The 23,162-nt window shown below is 40.2% G+C and overlaps 2 protein-coding genes across 2 annotated transcripts; one reads left to right on the forward strand and one right to left on the reverse strand.

Moving 5' to 3' along the window:
* The first annotated feature begins 10,739 nt into the window (after positions 1–10,739).
* On the forward strand, positions 10,740–12,476 carry LOC116213244 (glyoxylate/hydroxypyruvate reductase HPR3-like). The gene is made up of 2 exons (XM_031548114.1): positions 10,740–11,278; positions 11,762–12,476. Exons 1-2 carry the CDS (start codon positions 10,796–10,798, stop codon positions 12,281–12,283), a joined length of 1,005 nt encoding a protein of 334 aa, XP_031403974.1. The 5' UTR covers positions 10,740–10,795; the 3' UTR covers positions 12,284–12,476.
* Positions 12,477–12,901: 425 nt separating this feature from the next.
* Positions 12,902–14,369, reverse strand: LOC116213234 (anthocyanin synthase). Its single transcript, XM_031548104.1, has 2 exons — positions 13,779–14,369; positions 12,902–13,684 (listed from the first exon to the last, which is right to left on the reverse strand). Exons 1-2 carry the CDS (start codon positions 14,279–14,281, stop codon positions 13,117–13,119), a joined length of 1,071 nt encoding a protein of 356 aa, XP_031403964.1. The 5' UTR covers positions 14,282–14,369; the 3' UTR covers positions 12,902–13,116.
* Positions 14,370–23,162: the final 8,793 nt, after the last annotated feature.

Consider the following 23,162-nt stretch of genomic DNA (forward strand, 5'->3'; position numbering starts at 1 on the left):
AATAAATTTGGGTTAATAATGAAAGAAGTCCCAAATTTTTCACAGTTTAACAATTTTGGTATGACCTTTTTTTTCTCAGCCAATTAAATCATAAACTATCGATTTGATAATAATGTTAGCATACCGTCAATATCTCCGTTAATTTTAACCGGAATTGCTGAAATGTATATAACAGTGGCACGAGGCTCATGATGATGCCAAGTGGGTCTCACATTTTTTAGAAAATTAAAAAATATTTTGAAAATTAAAAATAACAAAAAAGAAAGGGAAAAAAAAGGTCTTAAGGCCACAAGTGAAGAGGAGGAGAAGTGGCCGGCTGTGGGGGGCGGCGTCGAGGCCCCCACCACCCCAATTGAAGGATTGGTGGCTGGCATTGAAGCCCCTGCACCAGCCTCCTCCCCCCCTTTGCACTTTCGGCCTTATGGCCTTTTTTTCTTTTTTTGTTATATTTTTAATTTTTAGAGTATTTTTTAAATGTGAGACCCACTATACCAATCACCGTGAGGCACATGACACCATCATGTGTACATCAGTAAATCCGATTAAAATTAATGGAGATATCGACGGTATGCTAACATTGTTATCAAATCGGTAATTTGTAATTTAATTATTTATTGAAAAAAATTGTGTTAAAACCGTCAAAATGTGAAAAGTTTGAGATATTTTTTGTTATTAACCCGAATAAATTTTGTATATATGATTCATCTGAATAGGTGCATTGGGGAGGGGAAAACACTAACGTTAAAGCAGGGTGGTTATTCCACCGACAAAAAGTAGGGTGGTTAAAGGGTGGAGGTGAGAGAGAGTTGGAGAGTGAAAATAGGAGGCATAAGAGTAGCGGGTACTTAATTTTAGTATTTCGCTTATACCCTTAATTTGGTGACTATTATTATTTAAGTAATGAATTCACTAAAAATTTGATTTTCCAATTTATCAATTATCAGCACTTCACTACATACATTTTCAAAATTAAGAATTTGGTCCCTAAATTTTCAAAAAATATAATAAATTGGTCATTTTAGCCATTATTTTGGCCAACAGTTTGGTCCCTAAAAGGACCATTTTATCATGATTTTTGAAAATTCATGGACCATATTCTTGATTTTGAAAATTTATATAATGGAAATTGAAAAATTGGAGGATCAAAATGTATCAGTCTTTTTTAGTAATACATGACATGGGCGATTTGGGTAACAGAAAGTGACAGAAAACCCGGTCTCTGGCTTTATATATTAGGGTGGATACCTGTTACTAGTAATGACCTACCATATTTTACATAAAAATCCAAAATGATGAAACAGGTGATCAATAATATAATCAATTTAGAATTTCCATCTAGTGTACATATATATGTATAATTTCTTAAATGTAATCATTATCGTCCAAATTTAAAAAGTGGCGGTCCAATGAAAAAAATAGCATTAATATTCGGTCCCCTCAATATTATTGTCCTTGAGTAGCTTTCTGTGTCCGAGGCAATCTATTAATCTATATTATACCAGATCATATACCCAGGCTACGCATGGATCCAATTATATATTTCATGAAATTAAGGTTTAATGTTCAAATTTTATTGGACGTAATTTTTTACATATATTTTTTTGAGATAGAAATCTCAATAACGAGATTAATATTTTGAATTATTTAAATAAGAGAGACACTTATAATATGACACTTAGTTTTTAGCTTAAAAAAATTATTTTATTTTCTATTAATTTAATATTAGAAATTGATTTCTTTTTGCAATCGAAATAGAACAGATAGAAAAAATTTCTTTGATATCACTAAAATAGATCAATCATAAATAATTGTAACATAATTATTATGTATATAAACAAAAATACTCATTTGCAATTTTATATATAGATTTTTTTGGTTACATGCGTCGGTAAGGATGTGCAAGTGAGACTTGGGGGAGAGCCAAGGAGGAAGGAGGGAGAGCTGTGGGAGGGAAAGAGAAGAAAAATTGAAGAGTGGTAGCTATTATGTAATGTGAATTTATTATCATATTAGGTTTTTCGGCCCGTGCAATGCACAAAATTTTTACTATAAATATAAATGAGTTTATCTAATTCAAATTTAATTGTTTTTAGATAACTTTCTACTTTTCATAAAGAATTTTTCTTTTTTCTATAATATATAATATATCTAATAAATGTATCCAAATATCTAAAGGAATTAGATTAATTCATGTTGTTAGTTTTATACCCTAGAGCCGATATATGTAATTAGATAATTCCTATTTATGAAAATAATATTTATTCCATTATTCATGAATGTTTATTTTATTAGAATAAACTCTTAAGATATTTGGCAGATACTTCAATCTCAAAAAAGTTGAGAATACGAGTGACAGAGTTATTTGGTTCAAGTTGTTTAAATTGTTTGCAATTATTGAAATCTTGGTTGGACACTATTATTCCGACTAGACCGTTACCTCTATCTGTATTCATGATTAGTATATAGATACTAATGAAAATGAGTAGTGACCCTCATGCAATTTGATTTTAGATATCAAGACAGACGTGTAGATAGTTATGGAGATAAGTGAATCGAACATAACGTATAGATAATATTCACTTAATACTTTACTGTCGTCAATGAATATTATCTTGACCATATTAGTGCATATAGTACTTAGACTTGAGATGGTATGGTTGTTTCATACAAATGTAGTTATGATTTGCTCCTGCTTATATACTTATTGTAAGTATGGCTATTCGGTAAACAGTGGTCCTAATTAGTTGCGTATGGAGGTAGGTGACCAATCGAGATAGGATTCATTGACCTGCGTCAACAGGGAAAGATCCTATGAATTTGAGTTTTATCCTTTATCAGGAAGTCGCTGGCCAAGGTGGTTGGACTTAAATATAAAGAGGTTTCTAATTTAAGTCTTTATGATCGGTGAATGGAAGCTCAGAGATTCCATATAATCAGTTATAGGATTTGACATTTATCATGATCCTGACTAGATCAGGATCTGCAATGTAAAGACTACAGTGTATAGCAAATATGGTCACGAGTTCATCAGAATATTCAAATTGCACATTCGTCACTATTTGAATTATCATTATATGCAATTGCTAGGTGTCAGTCATGATCTTTGGGAACTAAAGGCTTTTTCAGAATCAAGTTTTTGGTTACAGAAAAGAGTTTTTAGTGATGTTAAATGAGTTTGAAATTATAATCTCATTGCCACTTAGTGATGAATCTAGTTAGTCACACACAATAGGATATGTTCGAACCAAGGATGAATTGAGTCTAATTAAAATAGTTAATTAGGAATTAATTCTTAGATTAGACTTGCAATATAGTTGTGGGGTTGCTAGAACATCCCAAAGTCAAATCCGATATCAAGGTAAACCTTAAGGAAATATAAGGGTTTTCTTATTTGGAAAGTTTCCATAATTCGAAGGTCTAGATTTGGAAACTTATGTTGAGAACAAAATAATCTTTTCCTCTTGGAGGTTTAGTCATAAGATGACTTAACAGTGTGAAGCCTTATTAGCAATAAGATAATTGATTGTGAATTAATTAATTATTGCAAACTAATCCCTAGGGTTATTCATGCAAAAATATATATAGATATGTTCTCATGTTCTTAACCCCAGGCAGACATTTACTTCCACGAAACTGAAAAGAGAAATAGAGAGGTTAGGCTCACGGGTTATTCATCCAACCCACTGCCATTGCCTTTGACTGCCGATTAGAAGCCAAAATTGATTTTCCATTTTGGACGCTTGAAGGTGTTCGAGATCTCCTTGCAATTCCTTGGAGACGAACTAGTTCTATGGACAAGCTAGAGGCCGCACAAGTGATCGGTTATAATCGTCTACGAGGATTGAAGCTCAAAAGGTAAAACTTGATAATCCTTGAGGAAAATAATCACAGGCCGCATTGTTGATTTCGAATAAAAGGAGATACCGTGCTCGGAATATGATTTCAGGTTACGATTCAACATTCATGAGATGAAAAATTTTAATTATCATTTTATAATTTTGCTGCGTTTAATTCTATTTTTCCTTCACATATATTATACTACTATACTGGAGAAGGAGTAGTGATGTAACTTTTTCAAACTTATTATTTCTCCAATTCGGTCAAAATTTTGTATGCCATAAATTTGGAGGATGATTTTATAATCATTATTAATTTTGATAAAATAAAATTAAAATATTTCATGTCCAAATATATTTATGCTTATATTCTAAAATTATTATTAATTTTATTCATAAAATTTTAATTTATATGCATTTTATTTATAAACTCTTAATTTATATGCATTTATTAATTTAATCCTAATTATATATATATACAATTATTTCACTATTTATAACACTATATTCAACTTCATATAATATATAGATGCCCAAAATCTAAAGGTCATCAATAAATAGACATTACATGCTAAGGGAAAATATGGAAAGTAAAAGTGAGATAAAAAGCCTCATCTCTGACTATATTATATATAAGTATAGTTTTTGTATATCTCCTCTTGGGGAAAGGGATACATATGTTAGTTCCTTTTTTATTATTTATGAAAATCGAAATGGATATGACTAAAATTTTTAAAATTGAAAATTTTGAGAGAATTCTAGTGCATGATGCACTGATGGCTAATTTGGTAGTAAGGAAAGGGGTCGGGTCGACTCCGGATGGAAAGCCCTCTCCTTAATTAGGTACACACTTAATTTCAGGATGTACTTCGCGGATGGGGCCTCAATTTCTTTTTTCAATGTACATCTTATTATTCAGAAGTATAATGAGTCTCGACTAATTCAATTCGATGTAAATCGATCTACTAAAATTTCTCAGCATAAATTTTCTCTATTTCCGTAAAATCCCAAACCACCATTCAGCATGGTGAAATAAGTAATATGCATTCCGGGCCGATTCTTTTTTAGCCCAAGTCAAATTAAACACCGAATTAACTAATTCGTCTCTTGTATCTCATCAAATTTTCAAATGACTCCCACTTGCCTAGCACTGCCATGGCCGCTGAAGCTGCCGGGGGATGGCATTGCGAACTGAACAGCTGGGCTCCCTTCTCTAGTCTGAGCACGAAGAAGCCATATACGAGCTTCTCCTACGCCGTAGGGATCCACGACGAGCGTCATGACTCCCAAGCCCACTCACCTACCCCTGCAAACCAAGGCGTCTGATCGCCCATAACACGCTGACATAGCCAGCTAAGGACAAGACGATGAAGGAACTGGCATCATTGGCCGCAAATCGGTCGGGGAAGGTTTATTGGCCGATAGTGATGCCAGCTATCTGGTGGCGGCAACAATCTCCTGGTGGTTGCCAAAATTTTCTAGTATATTATTATCGTAAAATAACTAAATCAAGCACTGCGGCAGCGCTGAAAAACAGCTGAACCATTCCAAATTTTCGGGCTTTTTAAAATCCTGTTCGGTTCTAGTGGTCGGTTTATTATTTGTAGCTCGGGTGTGGATACGGTTTTGGATTTTGGAATGGAAAACCTGTTTGCCCCTAACCGACTAGAAATTCTGTAGTTGGTATGGTTTTGCTTTTGATGGAGTTTCGGTCCCTGTGGTCCCTTTTAGTTTTGTGTCAATTATGGTGATGCTATTACGGTTTATGGAGTATTAATTATCCCAGTGAAGCCATTGTTGTTCAAGTTTTATGTGATGACTACAGGTTTTATCTCATTTGTGTTTTTGTTGAATGAATTGAGTTTTTTCTTTCAAGTCTTTGTTGTATTCGGGTTGCCCGAGAATCGACCCAAAAAAAACTCCATCCGTAGAGGATCGGTTCTCTTCTTGAATTCGGACTAGATTCTCGAGGATAATTTTAAAAATAAAAAATCCAATCACTTCAGATTAACAAAAAATTTCCTCATACCTGCACCAAACGGACCCATGCATAGCCCTGCTGCGATCTTTTCCAATATTATGTTTATGCTTATTGTTTAATGTTTTGTAGATAATTATAATATGTAAGTGTGAGATTTTTAGATATCACAACTGTTTAATCTAAAATATTAGTCTTATTAAATATGGCGTGGTTTATTTATTATTATTCAATACTATCCCTCACGAATGGGTTGAAATTGTTTTAGAGGCTGTGAAATTTAATTAAATGTGGACAAATTTGTGCACTGCGTATTGAACTTGCGCTCTAATACCACGCAGTCGAGATTATTTTTTTTTTTGGTAGGCTATCATTTGATATTTTTAAATGCCACAATCATCTAATGGAAGGAGTTAACCTTATTAGATACAGTATGGTTTATTTCTTCCGATCCGAATCAACACGCTCCTTTATTACGAAATAGGATCGAAAGTACAAAAAAGCCCAACAAGGAAATAAGGCTCGCAGGCCCAAAGTAGTTAGGCACACAGGACCGAAATTGGGATCTCACACGCCCAACTATTACGCAACCCCTTAAAAGCCCACCTCAGATGTTCCTAGACAATAACTGATGTAAGCAGTAAAAGGGAAAAAGAAATATAACGGCAAATCACTGGGAATAACTAACTCCCCATTCAAGCAGAAGCCTCCTCTAGGAATCCTTGGTGATCTTTTGCTCCAAATTCTTGATACCTACCCATCGTGCGCACTCGAACCGAGCTTTGAACAGAATACCAAAGTCTCTCCTTCGAAATGAAAACTTAAATCCCTTTTCTTCCAGATAAAATACAGGAAGGCATGTCGCTCGAGCTTGATTAATTTACGACAGTATCCACAACTTTTCCCTTTCAGTCTTGAGGCAGCCCAATTCAAGTCGGAACTCCACTCCACCACCCCTCTGCAAAAGCCACATTTCTGCAGAATTGTGACCCAAATACTTCTAAGAAAGGGGCAGCTGAAGTTAGATGGGATAGATGGACTCTCTTTCTGCACAACTTACAATCAACAGCAGCTTTGAGATTTCATTTCAGTACTCTAACTATGGTGCTGAGCTTATTATTAATTGCGAGCCAACTAATAAAACTGTGCCTTGGTATACAAGAGTGGAACCACAACAATTTGTCGGTGTGGTTTATTTATTTATTACTCAATGTATTTTGGTCTTCAAATTTTATTGATCTTTCATTCGCTACTTATTATTGCTTTCATTCCGTGCTACCAAACAATGGAAGAACCTCTATTCTTTGCCATAATTTTTCTTTACCAATTCAATTCTTTCGTTTCTATTCCCTATCAATTCCTTTCTTTACTACCAAACGTGCAGTCAGAGATCGGTTGCTCGACCTCTTCTGCATCCTTGACCCTTGGTCCTTGCCCGACCCACCCTGAGTCCTTCCTTGCCCGCTGCATCCCCTCCGTCCGTGCTCTCCTCTACGCGCACCCCAGCCCCCTCCCAACCTCCACCCTCCGTCTCTTCCCCTCCCTCAGGCTGGTTGTTGGCACCAGCGCCGGATCGACCACATCGACATCTTAGAGTGCCGGTGACGCGGTATCTCTGTCATCAACGTACGTCCCCACATTCTCCAAGAATGCCGTTGGACTGCTGCTCGATGTTTTGAGGTGGGTCTCGGCCAGCAACTGCTACTTCAGTCGAGGGTTGTGGGCTATGGAAGTCACTTTCCCAGTCGATTCCAAGGTATCAGGCTATATATCAGATCTTCCAATGTTTTCGATAATTACATTACCAAGCTATACACAACCACCCCCACCACCACCCCGCCCCCGACCATGCTTTTGGTCGGGCCTAGTGCAAACTGTTGAAGAGTTAATTAGCAGGTGCCGCTTGACACTGATCTATCCGAATTATGGTGTTACCAGCCTTGACTCGCTCAGGGAAGATCATTCATAGCCCAAGGTTTTTGGTTTTGATATTACTAATGTCCACTTATAATCACGGACCATGATTATATAGATCCATTGGGCAGTTAGGTTCACGTTGTATAGTCGTCTTTGAAACGTTTTCTTTCTTAAGCACTACAACTTGGAAGTGATTAAATTTATCGATGGATCGATTATGCATGGGTTTATGTAACAATGCAGTTGGGTGGAAAGCAAGTTGGGATCAGGGGACTGGGCAATATCGGGTCCGAAGTAGCAAAAAAGATGGAAGCCTTTTGGCTTTGTAATCGCCTTCACCTCGAGGAAGAAGCAGCTGCTGGCTCCATTGCCCTACTACTCCGTCCTCAACCTCCTCTAAGAGCGACATTCTCGTCCTATGCTGCACTCTCTCGAACGAGACCCACGACATGATTAACCGAGACATCATGTCTGCAATCGAAGAAAAACTGGGTGATAAACAGTAGAATAAATTTTTAAATAAAATGAACCTAATTCAGACTCGAATCCATATGCAATCCAAAAGCTTAAGCCTATAAGTTACATATGGGTTCAAATCCGAATTAGACCCATTTTATTTAAAAATTTATCCAACTAGTATCAGAACTCATGGTTATAATCATGGGTGTGTAGGGCGACTTCGTGCCGTGAGGTGCGCATAACGCGCATGTATGCGCGGGTCCGTGTGACCCGTAGGCTCGAGTATAAGCGTAACGTGCGCCTCGAGCAGGCACCCTTGTATCCGATGTCGGGACATCGAAGTGAGGACGGGTGTGATTAAGTCGTGTGGTCCCGTCGATTGATTAAGGTCACGTGGCTCGTGTAAAACGACACGATACCATGTGAGGGCGGGATGTTGGAGAAAAATTGGGGAGTGTGAGAGGACAAAATGTCCCACACCAATTGAAAGAAAAATATGGAAAAAATCCATAAAAGACAAAGATCCAGCAATCCATTGGCTTAAACTTTTGGGTTGCATATGAATTCAAGTCCGAATTATACCCATTTTATTTAAAAAATTATCTAACATAATCAATGTAAGATTTGAAGTCTCTCTTTATCCATTTCGAGACACCTCTTTTGTATTCGGGGAGGTCGTAGAGGTAATTCGGAGAGCTTGTAGTTCGGAGGATATGATTCTTGCTTTAGGAATCTTCGCACATACTTGTAATTGGCTTTAGTTTGGGCCTCCTTTGCTCGTGGACGTACTACTGACGCACCGCTCACTTGGATCACATATATCATACGTTCATCTCTGTTCTGTCTTTTTCCGTTCCGTTGTTTGTTAGTCGGATTAGTCAGTTTTGTTTCAATAATATATTATAGAGAAAACTATCACTGTCATCCATTTACTTGTACCTTGTCATCAATTTTTGCCATCAATTTCGCTTAAATGTTGGGGTTCCGTCAATCAATTTAGTCCCAGCCGTCAATGTCATTAACGGATATCTGACGTGGCTGCCTCGTTGGACAAAACGGTGTAAAAAAAATAATTTTTTAATCCGACTTTCCAAAACTATCACTGTCATCCTTTTACTTTCCTTGAGCCACCAATTTAGTCCCTCCTCAATTTTTGCCACCAATTTGGCCCAAACATTGGGGTTCCATCTATTAATTTCGTCATTGCCGTCAATGTCGCCAACGGATGTCTGACTTATCTGCCTTGTTGGAGAAAATGACGTCAAAATATTATTTTTAATCAGAGTTTCTAAAATAAAGTCGCTTTTGGCATTTTTTGAAAATTTATTTATCTATTACTTTAACGAATGAAGGGGTAGACTAGCAAGACCTCCCTAGACCACGGGGGCAGTGGCCGGCCGGGGAGGCCCCAGTCGGTCTCCCTCCTTTTCTGAATCCCTCTGTTTTACTCTTTCAGTGAGGGTGATGCTGCTAATCGAAGGAAGAGATGCATTAGTTCGTTGCAAAGAAGGGAGGTTGCTCAGAAGGGCCTGTGACTGAGCTGCTACGATGGAAGAACACTGGAAAGGGACTAAAGAGGCGACTTGAAATTCGCTATAGGTAAGGGAAATTGAGGTTAGTCGTTAGAGCTAGACACGAGGCTGAACTGGGAATGACTTCGGAGCTCCTAATACTACTAATCGGATAAGGAGACGGATTAGTAGTATCAGGAGCTCTAAAGTCATTCTTAGTTCAGCCTCGTGTCCAGCTCTAACAACTAACCTCAATTTCCCTTTCCTAAGAACTATAACGAGCTTCATGTTGCCTCTTCAGTCTCTTTCAAGTGTTTCTCCATCGTAGTAGCTCAACTGCAGGCCCCTTCGAGCAGCCTCCTTTTCTCTAATGAGCTTATGCATCTCTTCTTTCAATCATCAGCATTACCTTCATCGAAAGAGTTAAACAGAGGGATTCGGGAAGGAGGGGAAACCGATCGGGGCCTCCCTGGTCGACCGTTGCCCTTTGGTTTGGGGAGGTCCCGGCGGGCCTACCCCTTCATCCGTTAAAATAAATAAATAATTTTAAAAAAAAATTACCAAAAGCGACTTCGTTTTGGAAACTCTGATTAAAAATAATTTTTTGACCTCATTTTTCTAACAAGGCAGCTACGTTAGACATTCGTTAGCGACATTGACGAGGATGACGAAATTAATAGACGAAACTCCAACATTTAGGCCAAATTGGTGGCAAAAATTGAGGAGGGACTAAAGTGATGGCTTGAGAAAAGTAAAAGGATCACCATGACAGTTTTAGAAAGTCATATTAGAAAATTATTTTTTTGACACCGTTTTGTCCAACCAAACAGCTACGTCAGATATCCATTAGTGACATTGACGGCTGGAACTAAATTGATTGACGAAATCCCAATGTTTAAGCGAAATTGATGGCAAAAATTAATGAGGGACTTAAGTGGTGATAAAGTGCAAGTAAATGGATGACAGTGATAATTTTCTCTATATTATAATGTTTGAATTGTCAAGCATGAGTCAGGCCTTAGGACGGCTGTCTTGTTCCTACTTAAGTTGGGAACCAAACCACCACCATAGCCCACAAAGTTTAATTTAGCTCAATGGAGTCCTCCACCGGAGCCCCACAAAGCCCACGGATGGAAGAGGAATTGCCGGTTGTTCTCGTCCATCGCCGGCCTTCCGCCACCTTCGTCATTCCCCTCAAGGCCCGCCTGCAGGCCCACTTCCGGGTCCTCGACCCCTGCGACTCGGCCGATGACTCGCACACCTTCCTCGCCCGCCACGGCCGCTCCGTCCGTGCCCTCCTCTGCGCGAGCCTCGCTCCCCTTCCCGCCGACACCCTCGAGCTCCTCCCATCCCTCGAGCTCGTGGTGATATCCACGGCCGGCATCGACCATGTTGACCTCCGGTTCTGCCGCCGCCGCGGCATCACCGTCACTAATGCCAGCGCCGCCTTGGCAGAGGACGCGGCCGACCACGCCGTGGCCCTTCTCATCGACGTCCTCCGGCGGATCACCGCCGCCGACCGGTTCGTCCGTGCTGGGTCGTGGCCTGTGAAGGGCGAGTACCCTCTTGGATCCAAGGTTGGTTCTCTCTTGGTCAGAGTAATACATTTGACTTGAGAAATGATCAGGTGCTCTGAGCCTACCAATTTAGCTATGGAAAAAGGGTTTATGGTAATTTCATCATTTCATTGACGAAGACAAGTTTGGGCTTGCTAAGGCCGACTGATGGATTAGTTATGGTTTCTTCTGATCTGAGATTCAAAAGCTTTTGACTCGGGCAAGTTTGGGGATCATTTTAGGTGACTGTTAGTTGATGGATACAACCTGTGGTTATCGTACATGCTGACTTCGTGATTGATTCTTTTGGTAACAATTTCCTTTCTCTATTCTCATAGTCAAAAATCGAAGTTTCCCTATATAGGAATGTTTGCTAATTGAATGATTATCTTGTCATGACTCCATTCCATTCTCCGGAACCAAATATGGCTTTCGATTGAAGTAGTGTCAGTTGATCATACATTTCTTGCTTTAATCATCTAATTGAGACTCCAATGATCGCAGCTACGCGGCAAACGAGTTGGGATCGTGGGGCTAGGAACAATCGGCTCTGGCATCGTGAAGAGGCTAGCTGCCCTTGGCTGCATCATCTCCTACACCTCGAGAAGCAAGAAACCCACCGTCCCCTTTGCCTATATCGGGAACGTCGTGGAGCTCGCCTCTAACAGTGATGCCCTCATCGTCTGCTGCCCCCTGACCCAAGGAACCCACCACATCATCAGTGAGGAAGTCATGAGAGCCCTTGGAAAGGGAGGAGTAGTCGTGAATGTGGGCCGCGGGGCCCTCATAGATGAAGAGCGGATGGTGGAATTATTGGTTCGTGGTGAGCTTGGTGGGGCTGGGCTCGACGTGTTCGAGAACGAGCCTGACGTGCCCAAGGAGCTGTTGGAGTTGGACCATGTCATCCTGACTCCTCACTCTGCTGTGACAACTCCTGAGTCATTCCGGGCTGTGGAGGATCTTATCGTGGACAACTTCATCGCTTTCTTCTCGAACAAGCCCCTATTATCAGTCGTGCAGTTATGAATGACGCTTTTTTACACATATTTACTTAGTCGGAATCCTCAAAGGACTCTGTAATAAAGCTTTCGGTTTCAAATTGAAGAAATATGTCGATACCAGCTCATTCACTTTGATCAACCTGCCCAATTCACTTTACGGATCAATGCTTCTTCATTTTCTGCAAACCAGAAGGTGTTGACATGAGCGATTCCAGAAAGGTCAGGGGGTTCAGTTCAATTTATGTAGTTTATATGTTCGTCGATTGTGCAATTGTTCCGATTTCATCTGCGAAAACATCACCTTTCTTTGCCTCACAGTTCTCCAGATGAGGTAATATCTATTTGAAACATTCCCTGTATTTCGGTGCCATTCTTTGCAAGGTAGGTAAAACATCGGTTCTCATGCCCTGGATCTGTTGAATCATATATCGGTGTACCATTGAATTAACAAGCACTAAAGACGCCTATAACTCGGTAACTTGCGGAGTGTCGAACACGAGAAAGTTACTTGCCTTTGATCAAGTTAAAGAACAAACTACATGTTTCTTTCTTGCCGGATAGGGCGCAATGCTCATTGATTTAGTTGAGAATACCTAACCATTAAATTGAGATGCAAGTAAATTCGATTGAATGTCAACAAGAATGAAGAAAAAAACAGCAACTCAAATTTCCAGTGAAGAAAGCTGAGTAGAAGAGCTTTATTTAACGAAGCATGTATGGAGAGGACCCAAACAGCCCAAATATCGACCAAGACATTACGGAAACCAGACCACATGCTATCAGTTCATAAGACAACTTAGAAAGTCCCATGACAGTTCCTGACCAGATCCATGAAACTATAGAACATGCTGAACATGCTCATTTATTAGATTTTTCCTCTGGGTTATTCTTCCTGAAGAGCTTGTGCTCGATATGCTGGGCGAAGGTGCGGGAAGGGAACTGGGCGGGCTCTGCCTCAGTGACAAGCTCGGGCAGCGGCTTCAGTATGATCTTCTCCCTGGGTGGCTCACAGAACACCGCCCACGAGATCCTCACCTTCTCCTTGTTCACAAGCCCACGGTGGAGGATGCTCTTGTACTTTCCGTTGCTGAGGATCTCGATTGTGTCCCCAATATGCATGATAATCGAGTTCGGAACGCACTTGGCGGTCACCCACTTACCCTTGTAGAAGAGCTGCAGGCCCGGGACCATGTTGTGGAGGATGAAGGTTAGGGCGCTGATGTCGGTGTGTGCCTCCACGCCGAGGGCCAGCTCCGGCTGCGGGCACTTCGGGTAGAAGTTGATCTTCATCTGCAGCAGCATCTCCTCAAGCCCGCCAACTTCCTTCTCCAGCCTGCCTTCCTCCAAGCCCAGCCCAAGCGAGAGGGCCGAGAGCACTCTCGTCGCCAATGCCCGTAGCAGCCTTGCATACTCTGCGGTCGCGGCCCTGCATGGGATGACCAATTAATAAGTACATTGAAATGCTGAGTACGTTAAGTAAAAGTGGTACTGTAGTTATAGTGATCGTGGAAATTACTTACTTGTAATCACTCGGGATCTTAGGCCAGATCGATATGTTGCGTTTGTCCTCCGGGAACACGAGGTGGAAGAAGTAGTCCTCCCACTCGAGCTGCCCGCTGGCATTGTTGGCGAGCTTGCTCCCATACCCTTGGATCCTCCCCGAGGCCTGGTCGTTCGCGTACTTCTCCTTCTCCTCAATGGGGAGGTTGAAGAACTCCTCCCCGGCCTTCTTGACCCGCTCAATGAGGTTGTCAGGGATCCCGTGGTTCACGAGGTGCATGACGCCCCAGTCAGCGGCGGCCTTCTTGAGCTCGGCCCGGCACTTCTCCCGGACAACCTCGTCCTCTGACTCAATGTCCCTTAGGTCAATGGTCGGGACCTGAGGGCCCTCATCCCTCTTCTCCTCCTCGAAGACATTTCCGATGCTAGTGAGCTCCTCCTCCGGCCTCACGTACTCCTTCGGGATTGACTGGATCCCGCTGCTCGCCAGGCTCTCGACTCTCGGGATCACCGTGGCCACCATTTTAATTATCTTATCGAGCACGAAGAAAATCTCTCTTACTATGTGATGAATGAATGTGAAGTATAGGCAAATGCTTAATTGACCGGCAAGTTAATGTGTCGACGGGCTTTTATAGGATTGATTTGCTAATGTTGTAAACTTAAAATTGAAGGGAGTTGCGGGTAAGTAAGGGCACGTGAGAGGGGAAGAATTGAGGCATTGAGGTGCCATTGTGAGGTTGTGAGAGGTCCAAGGGGGTGGCAGGTGGGCTGACTGTAAGGTTTCAGCATGGGGGGATGAGGGGCTCAACCTCCACTTATATATGGAGGAGAAGGAGATGATTAATCATGCATGATCATGCCCGCCATTAATAATAGATATTTACTACTTTTCTTGTATGATTTGTTCCCATTTTAGAAGAGAGATCACCCACCGAAAAACAAAGAAAAAGAATAGATCAAGTTCGAGAACGTCCCAAAGTTTATTTGAAGAATAATTAAGGGCTAGGAGTCTCTCGATCGATTATCTCTCATTGGTTCACACCTAACCATAATGATGTATACTATTACAATTCTCGCTTGGTTCATTGTCTCAGGACCGGGATAATGAGTTACAGTAAGTCTTATGGAGAGCCTTCGAACATGTGATGATGATTGCCTAACCAAGGTTTTGCCTAGATATAGTTGGACGACTACATATCGACCCCCCACTACGGCAATGCGTGCGTTTTTTTGTGTCTCCAAGAGCTTAATGCTCAGGCTTCGGCCCCTAAATTCATAAAAAGAAAAAAATAAAGAGCTTAATGCATCTGATTATGATCAGATCGTTCTCCTTTGGCTCAACAGATTGAATTGAAAGAAAGATTCGCGTTATATACTTATAAGGTAGATATTTGGCATCTTCTCATGAATGTCAATATTTCTATCTTTTATTTTTATTTATTTATTTCGTACGAAGAGGAAAGCCCAATAAACTTCATCACTCACATGTAGCATTCTATTATTTCTTTTTCGGTGGAAAAAACGTTTTATTATTTCTGATAAGACTTACTAATTTTGGTGGTCCCACGTCAAAAAAAAAAAGGAAAAAAATCTGGATATACAAGAGGAGTGGAATCCACTGCATCCTAGTAGTTTGAAATTTTAGAATTGAAAATGAGCCTAGTTACAAAGAATTATCGTGCCTAAGAAATATATAGCTACTAAGAAACCAACGTCAAGTATAATTTCATCTTTAAACAAAATAAAAGCACTAATTTTATCTCAATGGAAAAAAAAAGACGTGCATTCCAAATGAAAATTAGGAGTCTTAGCGAAAATTTTTAGGTATCATACATGTTCGACTTCATCTTTCCCTACCTAGACGGACCTATGCATATATACATCAGTGCTGATTAGGATATCTATACATGTAGTCTACAAAATTGTTCGATACGTTATAACCGATTCATCCACCAAGATCATGTACTACAATGGGACATAGAAAAGTCTGAGATTCTAGCATAATTCCATCGTTGTTGCCCTCAAGTGTCATATATCGTACATTCATGATTCGTGTATATCACGTATATGTCAATGTCATCAACGACATTTCCGAGATCGCCACACAATGGACCTCTTGCTGGCCCCAAAAATGGGTATACACTTAAAAAAATTAGTATCACCAAATTACCTCTCAACTTGAAAATTCAATTTCGAATTTTAACTATATTTTCTTAAGTGATGTTTACTATGAATTTAATTTGTTATTTAATTACTTAAATTTGACCGCACTACCATGTATTTTCAATTTTCGGTCTTTTTATATTCATCACCTTGTATATATTGGAATTTTACGAGGGCAGAGGTCGTAAGTGCGGTTGGTGGCTCGTGTTCTTGGGCAACCATCGTTCAGACTTCAATCTGCCTCAGTCTCTTTGTCTCATCTAACAATTGGGAGGGAGAGAGAGACAAAAAGGAGAGAAGGTTCTCAAAATCAAGAATATCTGTTAATAACTTGCGGAGATGGCAATGGCGTTTTTGCTCGAGTAAAAAATCTTAAACGGGATTGAATAGGGTGTAGCGCAGTGAAACATGACTTCGCCTGATAATTAACATGTTTTAGATTCGATACTTCTAGTGGGCCTATCCGTGTCTCTTTATTAACTATTAAAATTTTTATTTTGTTTCAAATAAAAATATGTAAAAATAAAAAAAAGTAAAAATTTGGAAAAAAAAATTTTAATTTTTTTTTTAATTTTAGAAAAAAAAAAAAAATTTTAAAAAACTTTTAAAAAGAATTTTAAAGAAAAAAAAAAAACTTTTAAAAATAATTTTAAACTTTTAATTTAAAATTTAAATTTAAATTGTAAAATAATTTTTATTATTTTAAATTTAAATTAAAATTAAATTTAAGCATTAAATTTAAAATTATTTTTAAAATTCTTTTTAAAAAATTTAAAAATAATAAAAAATTATTTTAAAAATTTTAAAAATTATTTTTTTATTTATTTTCTAAATTTTTACTTTTTTGTTTTTTTAAATTTTCTATATTTTTATTGAAATTTTTCAAATTTTATTTTCTTTTAAATGACGTGGCGCACTGTGATTGGTTGTACGTAACAAAAGTGACACATAGGACGCGTCATGTCAGCAAAATGCTAACGGCGTCAGGGGCAATTGACGATATGTACTACATTGAAACGGTTTTGAAACTTTTTGTACCAAAAAAGTTACCGAAAAAATATTTTGGACCAACTTGAAATATTCATGAAACTTTTTGGACCACTTGTGTAATTTACCCTTATAATAATATAGAAATAAAAAATAGACCTCAGACCGGGCGGGAAGGGATCAACACCATTGGACTTCGACCACGTATTCTACCGGAAAAGGTCAGAAGTGTCTCGACATAATATATATATATAAGTTCAAAATGTGAAAGTTACATAATAGATTAATATAGTACGAATGTAGTCATAGAGATATATACAACGGAAAAAAAAATTTGATCATTGAAAGAAATTTATCTGTTAATAGTTGGATTCAACTCGAGTTGAATTTGTTGGATATTGTTGGACTTTCGATTATATTATTAGAGTATACACCAAAAAAGAAAATGTCGGTGTAAAAAAATATTGCCTCATCTCGTAGGTGGCACTTTAGTGCGGCGACGTGACGTCAATGAGTCTTGATTGGTACATGTATAGCTGCCAAAACTTGTTCGCGAAATTTTCGTATCCCCAATGTATTAATTTATTAATTTGTGGATCTAGATTTTCTATGCTGTAGTGACGTGTACTAATAATCAAATTCTTGAACTCACAATGTCTACCTGCCATTTTGATGATCGTAGAAATATACCCGATGAAATCTATATATAATACATAAAAGCTAAGGAGTGGAATATGAGCATTCGATTTGAGAACAGCCAGCTCTTAGTTAATCATCCATAGTTGTTCAAATTAGCCCATTCGATAACCCTCGGCTCCTGATTAACGCATCTTTCTGAGTTGCTTTTTTTTTTTATGGAAATTCGATGTATTTTGATCGAAAACTCATGCATTTAGCATATATTGGTATCATATTCAACGAATGTTAGAAATATATCTGGAAAATTTGCATGTACTAATGTATAATTAAAAAATTTGAAAAATTGAAAAATTTTATCAATAATCAGGAAGAACAACTCGAACTACGTGATATTTTCCAAGTTTAGTGTACTGATTCCCTATAAATACTTAATAAAATTCATTTTATCCATCGTCCTTCTATTCACTATGTTTACTATATATATATATATATATATATATCTCTACATGATATCTCTAATTTTTATGAGTATTGTCAGCACTCTATTTTGGTCCACCGGCTCTAAGGAATGATAAAATCGTCATTTCATCACCCATCGAAGGGAAGTATTTTGATTAATTGCTCAAGTATTCACGGTTTTTAAACTAAGGGGCATTTTTCTAATTTAAATTTAATTGGAAATTTTTCAGAAAAAAAATTCTACTGGACGTTTTCAGGCCGTATGCGCGTTAAATTCGAATTTCAAAATCTAGAACAAAACTCGGGACTGAAAAATATTTTTCTACATAATATCGATCCATGAATTTTTTTTTAATGCAATGATGGTCCCGGATTTATTTTTGGATGCTCGGTTGATGAGACAAGAATTTCAAGACTTATGTGCAACAATTTTGATATTTTTCAAAATTCGAGTTGATGCTTGGGATTAAAAAGTATTTTTCCACGTAATATCGATCCTTTAATTTTTCTGAATACAACGACATTTTTAGATTATTTTTCGGATGTCCATTCAAAAAGATGAGAAATTCGAAAATAATCAAACAATTACAATCGACGAGTGTCAGATGTTCAACATCGATTTTATTGAGATTCGATCTCCATTGATACAAATTGAAATTTTCATAGTGTTGATTATTTTTTCAATTTCGTGATTTCGAAATTCTTATTCTGAAAATGTCGACGGATTCCGAGAAATCAATTTTTCACCCTAAAGACGCCCGTAAGAATAATTTTAAAAAGAGAAAACTATCACTGTCATCTATCTGATTTCACACTGCCACCAATTAGTCCCTCTACTAATTTTGCCACCATTTTTACTCAAACGTTTGCCTTCCGCCTATCAATATGGTCCTCGACGTCAGTGGACACAACGGAAGTCTGACGTGGGTGCATTGCTAGACCAAACAGCGTCAGTGGATGGACTCCTCCAAATCCTCTTCCTCCTCATCCGCAGTCGCTGCCCCGCCGCCAAATCTCCTCCTCCACGCCCAGCTCTCCCCGATTGCCTCCTCCTGCCACAACCACCTCACTCCTCCACCAGTACATGAACTACACCCCTTTCTCCCTCTGCCCCTACGACCCCGTCCTCTCCGAGACACTCATCCTCCGAAGTTCTCCCTGATCGCCTCCTCCTGCCACAACCACCCCGACTAAAGGAACAACAGTATCCGCAGCAATCAACGTCTTAGAACACAAGAACTGATCCGGCCCCTTCTCAAGCCACAGGAATGCAAGTTGATCCAAGCAGCAGAGTAGCAAGTAGAGATAACTCGATCAACATCGCATCCACGTTCGCCTCTTCTAGCACGATTATAGGTCTTCTGCACCAAAATTCTATGAACTCCAGGCAAGAAAGTTCGATGGGTAACACAGGCAGTCCATATGGAGCAGTTAGTGGTGTTCATATTGCATTCAGACTGCATCTCCGAGTACCTCTACTACAACCATCCCAAAGACCCAACCCAACGCATCTCCATTTCAGTCTCCGACACCATCCTCATCTAATAACCCAAGTCGGAGTTCTGTGGACATCTTGAATTCTGTGAATTCACTTGCAAATGCATCCCTTCAACAGCAGGGAATCTTGAGCGAAGCAGATCAGAGCGAGAATCATAGCTCGGTCCAGAAAATATTGTAGGACATGATGTCTACCCCACTCAGGCTCGACATCGACATCGGCGGCGGCACTAGCTCCTTCACCACCACGATAAAGTCCCAGAACGTCACCGTCCTCGCCGGGACCACGAACATCAGCACCCCCTACAGTGAGGCCGCCGCACTTCGCGGCCTCGTCCTCCTTCGCTAAAACAATGGTGTTTGAAGGTCAAGAGCTTCTCCTGCCTCAACCAGTACAACCCCTCCCTCAGCTTTGAACCCTCCGCCACGACTCTTCCTGCTTCTCCTCCTACTCCTCGTAGCTCGACCTCCCCGTCCCCCAGCTCCTCCAGATTGCCAAATCCTTCGGCTCCGCCCTCAGGCTCAGCATCGACATCGGTGGCGGCATCGGCTCCTTCGCCGCCACGATGAAGTCCCACAATGTCACTGTTTGGTCCACGGTCAAGCTCCGTTTTCTTAGAAACGGTGCCGTTTCGAGCCTGGCACATGTTTCTAATTAAAAAACCAATTTTATTGATGTCGATTGGTCCAGCAATGCACCCACGTCAGACTTCCGTTATGTCCACTGACGTCGAGGACCATATTGATAGGCGGAAGGCAAACGTTTGTGTTAAAATGGTGACAAAATTAGTAAAAGGACTAAATTGGTGGCAGTGTGAAAGCTGAGGGATGACGGTGATAGTTTTCTTTTTAAAAAAAATAAATAAAGGAAAATCGACAGAGGGGTTGGCCCCCTTTGACCGGTTTTCTCTTATCTTTCTTTTCCTTTCCTTTCTCCTTCATCTATGTAGCTTCCATTTTTCTGCTCCATGGTCACTTTAGCAAAGAAGCAAGGAGAACAGACCCGGCTCTCTTCTTCTCAAGATCCTCTCGGTTCCTCGGCTTGGCAGGAGAATACCAGCTCCTCTCGATTTTTCTCTAACAGCTCACGGTTCACCCTCAGCTCGGCTTCCCCCAGCTCACGTCCCCCCAGCTCGACCGCTCTCAGCTAAGTGGGATCTTTCTCCCCCTTCAACCTCAGTTCTCTCAACTCACTCTCTCTCTTTCTCTCCCTAAGCTCATGGACAGAAGCCTCCCTGGCCTCAGCTCGACTACACACGGCCGACTCTCTTTCTCTCTCTCCCTATCTCACGACTAACCCCTCACCTCACAACACAGCACTTGCCCTCAGCTCGCCTCTCTCTCACGGACCAACTCTCAACTCCCTTTCACTCCCTATCCCTCAGTTCAGACGCCCCCAGCTCCTCTCTCCCTCCCTCAGCTCTTCACACTCTCGAAAAAAAACCCTAACCAACTCCCTCGACTGACTCTCTAGACCTCTCTCTCCCTGGCAGTCTCTCTCTCTCGGTCCCTTTCCCACGAAACCTCTCTCCCTCAGCTCGAACCCTCGCCTCTTCAACTATCCAGCTCACGCCCTTCCCCGAACTCCCCGGCCATCTCCTCCTCAACTCATTTCCCGCAGCCAACAAGCAAACCACTCTCAACCCTCGATCATTATCACCTTTCACCCCATTCATCCTTCTTGCTCCTCTCTTGGCCCTCTACTGCTGTCATCGTTGTTGCTGTGTTGAGGAGTTGTTTCCGAGTTGCTGTGTTCGTGTTTCCCGGGCTCTTTGACGTTGTTTTTCTCTTTTTCCCATTGTCATTGCAAGTGGCCGCTCATTCTCGGGCTCTTGAGCCAAGATATCCTTCATCTTGACTACTGCGGTATCGACTGGTGCAATTACTTGCCACTCCTCAACACTTACTCGGGATTCTTGAGCTGTATTGGGGACGATCAGTTGCTCAAGGATCCTTGACAGTCCCGTTCCAGCCCTTATCCGAGTGTTCTTGAAGCTTTACGGGCTCATCCCGACATTAACCCGAGAAAGGTATATTTCCTTGAGTTTAGCGGCATATGTGTAGGGCTTTGTTTCTCGCTTGATTCGATGTTTGCATGGATGATGACCATGAAATGTGTGTTTTAATCGATAATAGACGTGAACCGGCTTAATGATAAAATTCGGACTTTAAAAAAATCGTAACATGTAACGAAAATCAACTCAAGCATGAAATGGATTCAATGAAAATCGAGATTAAAATTTGTTGCATGAAATAAGAATGAATCCACATGAACGGGACTCCATGTGCACTTGGCTTTAAGGAATAAAACCGATTAAATACACCAAAACTAGCTTAATTGATCACTCGGACTTAAAACCGATAAATTAAATTTTATCGCGATCATTTTTGCCTATATTCATGCACTTTGGAATGTTTAAATGCATTTTTTATTGAAACCTCACACGAATCGGTTTAATCACGTAAAGTCGATTAAATAAATTAGACTTAATTCCATGACGGTCAAGAATTAGAATTGTTATCTGGCGGTCGACCAATGGTCGTCTCGATGGCTCGAGACCCGTAAACTAAAGCATTCGACAAATTTTTAATCAACTAAATAATTCCACACACAGATAATCGGGACATTTCACTTGGCTAAATTAATCAACTCGGCCTTTAATAAATTGCACGAACCGGTCAATAATCTGTAATCACGTCGACGATTCAAGAACTGTTGGCCATGCCCTTTTAAAACTCACAATTTCAAAAGCACCGAAACACATGGCACGCGTAGCATGGATATCTAGGGAGTACTCATGTATCTTAACTTGAGTTTAGGCTCGATTTCAAACGGCTCAAGTCGGGATGCACGAGTCCTTCTTGGACCACTTCCGGGCGGAACGACCGGTTTCTCGGCTCTTTCGGGGTCATCACAACCCCGAGGGATCCATCGACACCGACTACCAACTTCTGATAGTTTGTGTCATGCGGTCTCGATTTTTCATACACACATGCATTTTCCTGTTCAATGACATGACCACCGGTTCTTGACCCGCTGATACCTTAGACATTAGGATGACCGAAACATACCGAATAGGAAAAGGGGCAGGCGCCTGTCAACGTGCAATGGTCACTCGTACACCCCATCTTTTCTATTTGTATGTTTATGTTATCCTAGTGTAGATTCGGGCACTTACGAAATCGGATTAGAGGTACTAGCGGGGACGGCCTGTGAAAGGTCATGTGCAGAGACCTTGGCACCCTCGTGGTGTTTTATGCCCCAATTTCCCTAAATTTGTTCTTAAAACGGGTCAAAATACGAAAAACAGATTAATCTCAAACTCGATTTAATCAAACGCAGGCAAATAGTTAAGCAAAGGTTTAGGTTTCAAGCGAAAACACACCTTTGTCATAATCTGTAAAAGTTACATTATCATAATACATAACAAATTTAAAAGCAACTCACACATGCGAGACTTGACTATGGACATCATGCATGTCGGGTCTTTTAAAGTACCGTCAAATGGTACATACCCTCCCAGAGCGGTTCATGACCGATTCACATTGAATATATCACCCCATTTTTCTCTTTATGGTAGGATTTACTTGCCAAGTGACCCCGGTTCATAACCTGATAAATCACATGAACCCAGTAATAATACACAATTTGTATG

Source organism: Punica granatum, chromosome 1 (assembly GCF_007655135.1).
Source record: "Punica granatum isolate Tunisia-2019 chromosome 1, ASM765513v2, whole genome shotgun sequence".
In the NCBI taxonomy this organism is placed as follows: domain Eukaryota; kingdom Viridiplantae; phylum Streptophyta; class Magnoliopsida; order Myrtales; family Lythraceae; genus Punica; species Punica granatum.